Here is a 10219-nt window from a genome sequence, read left to right on the forward strand (position 1 = left end):
AAGTCAAAGTCAAAGTCAAAGTCAACTCTCGGGAAAATTCAACATGGGATCAAAACATGCAAATCAAGCTAGGAAGCTCATCTACATCAAGACTACAAATAATCAAATGGTATAAATTTGCTTTAGTCTTGTTAAAGTGATTTGCATAGTACACTAGGATTTATAAGTTCAAAAGTTTGGCTCACTAACTTATGCGACAAGTTATTTCACAAAAAATGATATCTAAATTTTCTAAATTGATTTTTAAGATCACATATCATTTAACTAAGAGAACGCAACTGGAATTTTTGAAATCGGATAAACGAGTAAAAAGTTATGCACGTTTTAGTACGAAAAAAATGAACCTTTTGCATCTAGAATTCCGGTTCCCATCCGGAATTCCGGATCACGGCTGAAGTGGCCTCGAAAAATGTGCTAACGGCTATAAACGGCTAGTTTTCATTCCTACACTATATAAACTCGTTTTTCACTCAAAAATGCAGGTTGGTTGAGCTTCTATTCATCAGATAACATCATTCTAAGTGTTCTAAACTAAAGAATTATCATCTTTTCATAAACACACCAACCACACACACTTGAGCCAAACTTGTTCTTATCTTCTCTAGTGTGCTTGCAATTCTCTCTAGGATTTTACATTGTTTTCCATCTTATTGGAGAGAGTTTACTTTGTATTTTAAAATTACATATTCATTGTATTGAGAGGTGAGGTTGGCACCGGTATAAAAACAACTCGGTTGTAGGTGAGGTTGACACCGGTTTTGTAAACAACCCGAGAAAAGTGAGATTGGCACTTCAACAATCCGTCGAGGTTGATAGTCCTTGGAAGAAAACTATTGTGAGAGGTTTGGGAAAAACCTTGGTGAAAAATTCCCCGGTTGTAAGGGTTAGTCAAGCCCGTTAACTTGGCTCGATAGTTGAACTCAAAGCTAGGTCCATAGCTTTGAAGACCAAGGACGTAGGTGGCTTAGTTCTACCGAACCTTGTAAAAATTAAGAGTTTGCAATTTCTATCCTTAAACTCCTTACATTTCTAGTTTGTTATTTGTTTATACTTGTGATTATCTTTGTTATTGCATTAAACTTAAATATTTGCATGAATTGTCTTTGGGGTTTTTAAATTTCTAAAATTAGCTTAAATTTCCAATTCACCCCCCTCTTGGAAACATATCTTGGGCTAACAATAAGAATGTGTAGCTCCAGAATCAAACAGCACTGAATATAGCGAGTTATTAATAGAAAGCTGACCTGTGACAACTGATGGGCTGGCATCTGCATCAGCCTGTGTGATGGCGAACACCCTGGCTGGAGTGGGTATCGCTGGAGCTCTCGGTGCCTCTGATCGGAGCTGGGGACAGTCCCTCTTGAAGTGTCCGGGCATGCCACAGTGAAAGCATCCCTGACCTTTGCACTCACCCCGATGGTGCCTCTTGCAGCTAGGGCACTCGGGATAGGAGAAGCGGGTCTCAGTACCACCAGGACGACTCCCTCTGTTCTGGTTCCCCCGGAACCTCTTGTTCTGACTCGAGCCACCGGAATCAGTGGGTGCTCTCTTCCTCTGGTCAATGGCCGAACCACTACTCCCCCTGCTAAAGCCTGTTGTAGGAGGGGTAGGAGCCCCGCCACTCACCGGAGTACTAGCTGACTCCGACATACACCCAACTGCGCCCTCAGCTCGCAGTGCCTTCTCCACCATCTGAGCATAGGTGGTGCTGTCGTCCGTGGTAATCATCAGATCATGCTTGATCTTGGCATTCAACCTGTCCAGGTACTTCTCCTTCTTGCTAAAGTCGGTCGGCACAATTCCCGAGGCTAACCTCGCCAACCGATCGAACTGAGTAGTATACTCGGTGACGCTCATATTCTCACGCTGGGTCAGGTGAGCGAACTCTTTCCTCTTGGCGCTTCTGACCGCCTCGTTGTAGTACTTTGCGTTGAAGAGTTCCTGGAACCTTTCCCAGGTCATGGTGGTGACGTCGTGAATCTGAGACACCATGTCCGACCAGACCAGAGCGTCCTCCTGGAACTGGAAAGTGGCACACACCACTCTGTCGTTACCGGTGACACCCATGAAGTTCAGGATCTTGGTAATCACCGTCAGCCACTGCTCGGCTTTCATCACGTCCGGACCTCCCAGGAAAACCGGAGGTGCTTGCTTCCGGAACCGTTCGTACAAAGGTTCCAATCTATGGGCCGCCACCACTATCTCGGCACAGGCGGCGAGGGCAGGTGCCACTGGAACTACGGGCACTGGAACTGTAGGAGCACCCTGCTGTCTCAACCTCTGAATCTCGAGGTCTTGCTCTTCAATCCGGGCTTGCATTTCCGCAAACCGTAACTCCCAATTCTGGGCTCCCTGATCGGCTGGGGGAGCCAAGGCAGCCTGTGGCGGGTTCTCATCACCCCGACCACGAGCCCTGCCTCGGGGACCTCTACCTCGGCCCCTAACAGGTGGGGGAAACTGAGCTCCCTGTCCTTGGTTCGACCCCACTGAGTTGCCCTGACTCCTGGTAGTTCGCTTGGCGTCCATCTGATTAGAACCGCTTGCGAAACCAAGAGTTGGCATATCAGGTCGTATTCAAGGAGAGCTTACAAATGCCGCTTAATTTGGAAATTAAAAACGAAACATGCGCCTATTCTACTATCAGGCTACTAACATGCTTCCTAACAGGCTTTTCTTTTTCATACTGAATAAAATAAACTACTAAAGCAATAAAGGCTTACTGAACCGTGAAACGAGCTAACTGCTGATGATGATTGTACATGTCGTGACGATGTTCGGAAGACAACCTGGCGGCTCTGATACCAAATTGTAACACCCTAACTAACATAGGCGTATTACGTGATTTTTAAACATGCTGTGCAGCTCGTTGCTAATCAACGTGGTTTATGGAAAAACGTGAATAATTAAAATTTTTGCTTTTTAATTAAACTTATAAAATAATATTACAAAAGACTCGGGATCCTGATTATAAAATCATTTACAAAAAGATTTAACTGTTTAACTGATACACAAAATAAATGTCGCCTAGCGACCAGTTACAAAAATCAGCCTCGCTGTCCCGAGGATCGTACGCTCCAGGCCTAACTGCCCCGACATGTACAATCTTCACAAGCTCACTCACGGTCCATCAGCTTTAGACTTGCCTTTACCTACACATAAACGTAGAATTGTGAGTCGACAGACTCAGTAAGAAAAGCATAATAATACTCATACATAAATCCTGGTCATGATCAGACGCCCATACCCCTGATCATAACCGTAACTACCGTGTCCAACTCGATACTGAGTCCCGCTACTACCGTGTCCAACACGGTACTGAGCCACTACTACCATGTCCAACATGGTACTGAGTTCTGAACGTTCACAGGGACGGTACTATTGACAAGTATCCTCCTGATCGGTCGAACCGGTCATACTCCGGCTGCTGGTCATACTCCAGCCTGTACCGACGGGATAAGTCAATAGTACGGAACCACCAACCAAGTGTCAGCCTGATCGGTCAAACCGGTCATACTCCCGCCTGGTCATACTCCAAACCGTACCGACGTGACAGGGTTGGATGGTTCGAAGCCAACATACATAACTAATGTAATCTAACAGGCTTCCTACATGCACGCTAAACATGTAATCTACATATGCATACTGTTATACTAATCTTACCTGGATTCCGAATTCAGGTGTGCCGGTCAACCTGACTGGAACTTTAGCTGAGCGGCGGATTACAGGCTCCTAAACCATAAAAATCACAACACTATAGTGACACGCTAAATCACTTTCCGGGGACTTAAACTAGGAACTAAAAGTTTCCCTATCGATAAAAAGCATGGCAATACCCCCTAAAACATAAAAACGAGGAAAACTAGGGTCCCTGAATTTTCCCCAACCTGAGACCAGGTTGCCCAACCGAATTCCGATTCGGAAAATTCGAACCCTCATCCGAATTCCGGATGTACAATCGGAATTCGGTTCCTCAGACGACAAACCCAAAATTTCATAACTTGCACAAATCAACCCCAAATTGATTCAAACCTTCCAGACCTGTTCTAAACCTTCCCTAGAACATTTCTAAGGCATCAAAACAACCCAGAAATCACAGATACGAAAAACACCATTAAAGCTCAAGCTTTGAGTTCTAAACTCAAACTTGAGCAAACCCCTCAAACATGCATTCAAACCTGATTAAATCTACTTAAATAAGCAAAACTAAGCCTCTGAAAACAACTAGAAACATCAAGCAACAACCCAGCAACAGATTATACAATTTCTTTCAAAAATCACATTTTTGCATAGAAAAACTATAACTTGCTCAACCTAAGAATCATGCTTTATAAACAGCTCATTTAACTTCAATTAAACATGCTTAAATCACAAAATTCAACAACAACATCACAGCAGCAACATACTCAAATAATCATGCATGCAACATCATATTTTCATCAAAATTCAACAATTTTAAAGAAGAAAACAAGAGAAGCTAACCTAGCTTGGATTAAACACACAAAATCCTTGAATCCACAAGAAAAGAAGAGCATGAATCCAGCTGCTCCTAGGGCCGAAAAAGAGAGAGGAAAAGAGAAAGCTTTTCTTGAAAATTTCTATTTTTTTGACTAAGTGTAGAAAATGAGAAGAAAATGATTTTTAAGGCAAAAATACACTTAACATAAAACAATATTATTTCAGCCAATAAATCATAAATAACATTTATTTTTCATTTAATAAAAATCACTAAAAGACAAAATCTCATTGGGGCAAAAATACCATTTTGCCCCTCCACACTAAAATCACATAAAACACACTAAAGGGGTATTTTTGGGAACTTATAAATTCCCGGCCATTCCCGACATTCCCAATGTCTAAAAAAAAAACCGTCCCAAACTACTAACATGCTAAGTTGTGATTTCTACTGAGCCAAACGCCGGGTTCCAAAATACCGGGCACCGGAAATGCAAAATATGAAAACTACTGAATGACATAACCATGCATTTCTGAATTCCATAAATAACAGTATAATAAATTATTTAAATAGCTATAAACAATTTTTCATAATTAATCATGATTAACTGCTAATTTCCAAATTAAACTAAGCCGGCTTTACAGACTGTAAGTGAAGTAAGAAGCTTCATGGGTCTAGCTAGTTACTATAGATGCTTTGTTGAAGGATTTTCTGTTGGAATTTATTTTACCAGGATCTTAGATCTACTCACAAGTATGTTGTTTAACACCCTAAATATGAACTTTCTAAAACGATAAATTAAACACATATAAAGTTAAGAAAACCTTACATTGATGCAGCGGAATTAATGTCTCCTTCCACTCAGATCTCTAACCCTTGTATCCTTTCTGTCGCAGAGTATAATCAAGATCTGAGCTCGAATGTCCTTCTTCTTTGAGTTTGATCCTTCACAGTCTTCCAATCAATAATTGAGTTACTGCTAGCTTTGTGTGGGCACTCACTCTTTCACTAGGGTCGAAATATAAGAAGAGGAAAAGAGAAGAGGGTTTCGGCCAAGGTATAGAAAAATAGGGAAGGCTCAGTTTTCTGAAGAGAGAAATTTCTGTCAGAAGATGTTATGAAAACTTGTATTTTGACTGAGGCATCACATTCTATTTATAGGCAACTATTAGGTTTAGGTTAGGAATTATTTGGCATTAAAATAATGAAAATATCAATTTAAATTTCCACAAATAGTGGCCGGCCATGGTGTGATAATGGGCCCCACTTGATTTTTCAGTTTTAACAAATTTTATTTCTATTTTCTCAAAAACGCCAATTTCCAATTCTAACCATTTAAATGCCAACAATAATTATTTAATAACTAAAATAGATCATTAAATAATATTGTCATTTAATTTAATTATTAACTAGACATATAAAGTCCATTAATAAATAAATAAACCTAGAATCTCTTTTCTTTACAATTTCACCCCTGCTTAGTGAAAATTCACAAATTAGACATAGTCTAACTTTAGAATTATAATTGATCAATCACGAATCAATTAATGAGTCTTACAAGCAGAATGTTCTCAACTAGAATGGGGCCATGGATCTATATCCTGAGCTTCCAATAAGTGAACCAAATTTACCAAGTAAATTTTTACTTATTAATTCTTCGTTGAATCCACTCTTAGAATTTAGAATTGCACTCTCAGACTTATATAGAGCATATTATATGTTCCACGATATCAATATGCTATCTCATTTAACCATTGTTATAATCTTATTGTGATTTAAAGATCCTCTATATAGATGATCTACATCGAGATGGGATAATTTTACCGTTCTCACCCCTCAATGTATTTTGCCCCTTAAAACACTTAGCTACCTATAAATGGTATTTAGTGATCTAATAATTAGTCAGTTAAACAAGAGCTCATCCATTTACTTCTATTTGCTAAGCTCGAAGGGAATCATCGCTTGACTTCTATACACCAGTAGAAGCTATAGATTCCATATTTATGTTCAGCACTCCCACTCAATCATACTATCATGTTCCCAAATTATACGTATCACCCTGACCCAAAAGTAGGAATAACTAATAAATCAAAGAACATGAATAGCACTCATGAGTTGAGCCTAAGCATATCAGGATTTAGATTCTTTTAATCTTAAGATCAACTACTGATATTGACTTGGAAAGATATATATAACGGTAAGTTTGTAATATCTTAACTTAGTTGCAATATCGGTCCAGTCCAATGTATACTCCATACATTCGAAACTAGTATACTTTACTAATGTCCTGGAAAGAACATAACACTTACTCCAAGTGTAAGTACACATCATTGCTGATTATCACATTAGTGTAAATCCAAAACACTGATGAAACAGGGACTTATTCTTTTGATTCATATGATCACAATCACATTCCACTGTGTTGACGATACTGTAACTGTGAATAAACATATGATCTGGATTTAACTGATTTTGTGTGTGAAAGGAATAAACATATTAAACCATTAGCATGTAAAATTCATGCAAACATAAATCACTTCAAATTTCTTATATTGATAACTAATCAGATTGTAAAGAGTTTTATTTAGGGCATAAAACTCAACATTTTCCAAGATCGCAACTCCTCTAACCAACTTGACTCGAAAGATGCAGAAGTTTGTCTAGTCAGAAAAGTGTGAGGGTAGCTTCCAAACACTTAAGGAGAAACTAATAACAGCCCCTGTATTATGTGTTCCCAATAACAAGGATAAGTTTGTGGTGTACTTCGATGCATCAAAATAAGGGCTGGGATGCGTGCTGATGTAAAATGACAAAGTAGTAGCGTATGCCTCAAGACAACTTAAGGAGTATGAACAAAGGTACCCAACACACGATCTGGAGTTGGCAGCAGTAGTTTTTGCGCTAAAAATATGGAGGCACTATCTCTACGGGGAGAAATGTGAAATTTATACCGACCATAAGAGCCTGAAGTACTTCTTTACACAAAAGGAACTCAACATGAGGCAGAGGCGATGGCTAGAGCTTGTTAAGGACTATGATTGTGAAATCCACTACCATCCGGGGAAGGCCAACGTAGTAGCAGACGCGCTAAGTAGACGCAGTTATGCCAGCTTGGCAATACTAGCAAAAATAGAAATGCCAATACAACAAGAACTCCAAAGAAGTCATATGAATATCATTACTCAAAAAGTAGCAAACCTAACCATTGCCTCAACACTGCTACAAGAACATAAAGATGCACAGATTGTTGATGAGTTCTTACAGAAGAAAAGAGCAGGCTTGCTAGAGAAGGAGACAGAGGATTTCTCCGAAGGTACAGACGGCATGCTAAGGTATAAGGGAAGGGTGTGTGTATCCAACAACATAGAGCTTAAAAGAAAGATCAAGATGGAAGCACACACTACGCCCTACTCAATGCATCCAGGGTCAACCAAAATGTACAACGACTTAAAAATCTTGTATTAGTGGCCATGATTGAAGAAGGCTGTAGTTGAATTCGTAGCCAGATGTCTCACATGACAACAAGTTAAGGCTGAACATCAAAGACCAGCCGGGATGTTGTAACCCTTGGAAATTCCAAAATGGAAGTGGGAAGATGTAGCCATGGACTTTGTGACAAGACTACCCCAAACAACCAAGCAACACGACTCATTTGGTAATCATAGATAGACTCATAAAGTCAGCACACTTTATTCCAATAAAGTCTACTTACAATGCAAAGCGGTGCGCTGGCTTGTACGTACAAGAGATATTGAGGTTGCATGGAGTTCCAAAGACGATAGTCTCTGATAGAGGTTCAATATTCACCTCCAAGTTCTGGGAGAGTGTACATAAGGCAATGGGGACGCAATTGAAATTAAGTAGAGCATTTCATCCCCAATCAGATGGACAATCTGAACGCACCATCCAAATACTCGAGGATATGCTTTGAGCATGTGCTGGACTTCACTGGCTCATGGAGTAAGTATTTACCTCTAATAGAGTTCTCCTACAATAATAGCTATCAAGCCACAACCAAAATGGCTCCATATGAGATGTTGTATGGAAAAAAATGTAGATCACCGCTTCACTGGGATGAAGTTGGAGAAAGACGCTACTTAGGTCCAGAATCAGTAAGAGAAGCTTCATAAGCAGTTGAAAAGATACGGCAAAGGATGATCACCGCCCAAAGTAGACAGAAAAGTTATACAGACCTGAAAAAGACGGGAGGTTTAGTTTTCCGTAGGGGACTTAGTGTTCTTGAAGGTATCAATTATGAAGGGGATTATGCATTTTGGAAAAAGGGGAAAGTTAAGCCCAAGTTCATAGGTCTTTTTGAGATACTGGACAAAGTTGGTCAGGTAGCTTACCGTTTAGCCCTACCGCCAACATTAGCAAAAACGCATAATGTTTTCCACATTTCCATGTTACGTAAGTATGTACCTGATCCGACACATGTGCTTAAGTACTCGAACTTAAACTTGCAGCAAGACATGAGTTATATGGCACGACCTGTGCGCGTGATAGAAAAGGGAATAAAAGTCTTACGGAATAAGACTATACCCTTAGTTAAGATCTTGTGGAGTGATAGTTCTGATAGAGAAGCGACATGGGAGTTGGAGACAGACATGCAGAAACAGTACCCTGAGTTATTCTCTGGTAGGTAAATTTCGAGGACGAAATTCTTTTAAGGAGGGTAGATTGTAATAACTAAAATATTTAGTTATTATTTTTACGTTAATCTAGTTATCTCGATGTGGAAATAGTGATTACATGGAATATGTTATTTACTCATTAATCAAAATGATATTTCCTTTAAGTTATGAGAATTATGTCATTTTTGTAATTTATACGTATCTAATTGATTATGAGCTTAAAATCTTAGCCCATTATGTGTAAGGACTTATTTAAGTTGGGATGTGACCTATACCCATTTTATTATAACAATTATTCTTGTTCCTACTAAATAAGTAATGAGTTTTCTTAAGAGAATTATAAAGTAAATCATTTTGACTAGTAAATTAGTAGGCTCATACGTGCCATAAGATTGAATTGGTTTTAAAGTTGAAGTGTTATATACATATATTATACTATCAGAGAGAATGTAGTAAAATAAATGTATGCATAGAACAATTAGGCATGCAATAGGTGGAGTGAGTTCTTTTTAAGTTTTAGAAGTGCATGAATAAAGGAGATAATTCAAATTTAAATTTTGAATATAAAGAATAGGTCTAGGATCGTGGCTTTAGTTGATGTAGTGGGAGTGATATTTGGATAATTAGAAGAGTTTATTCATTTCATATATAGTAATGATAAGTTAGATATAACAAAGTATTAATAGTAGCAAATATATCAATATATATAATCCCTTAAGATAAAATAGCTGTGAATAAATTAAACAAAATATATAGGTATATACGTATGCATGATATGTGACTAGAAGACAATTCAAAATTAAAATCCTAGTCTAGAGAGAATGTTACGTGGAGGCCTAGGAGGGTTAGTCTCTTGATAAACAAACTACTGAAGATTAGACCTTAGTGATATATAGGTCATAAGGAGAGTTCTTCTTTATTGTTGAGGTTTTGACCAAGTATTTATGAGATAGTTAGAGTTTAAGCCTTTTAATTATTATTTAAATTAGTTAACCATAGTTAACTAGGGGATCACGTCATAGTTAGGAGACTATGGTTTGGTTAGTTGTCAGCCTTATAATAAATGTTGGGTTTTGTGCCCTAAATAAAACCCATTTCAATATAATCAGATTTACTTATTAATAAAGATCAG

The 10219-nt window shown here is 38.7% G+C and overlaps 1 protein-coding gene across 1 annotated transcript; it reads left to right on the top strand.

Annotated features, from left to right (window-relative positions):
• The first annotated feature begins 8607 nt into the window (after positions 1-8607).
• LOC115695211 (uncharacterized) lies at positions 8608-9099 on the top strand. The gene has a single exon (XM_030622294.1). The coding sequence runs from the start codon at positions 8608-8610 to the stop codon at positions 9097-9099; it is 492 nt and encodes a 163-aa protein (XP_030478154.1).
• The last annotated feature ends 1120 nt before the right edge of the window (positions 9100-10219 follow it).

This window comes from Cannabis sativa, chromosome 6, assembly GCF_029168945.1.
Source record: "Cannabis sativa cultivar Pink pepper isolate KNU-18-1 chromosome 6, ASM2916894v1, whole genome shotgun sequence".
NCBI lineage: Eukaryota > Viridiplantae > Streptophyta > Magnoliopsida > Rosales > Cannabaceae > Cannabis > Cannabis sativa.

Bases quoted from the DNA above. Each gene is read 5' to 3' on its own strand.
- LOC115695211 (XM_030622294.1), top strand. From the start codon at position 8,608: ATGATCACCGCCCAAAGTAGACAGAAAAGTTATACAGACCTGAAAAAG.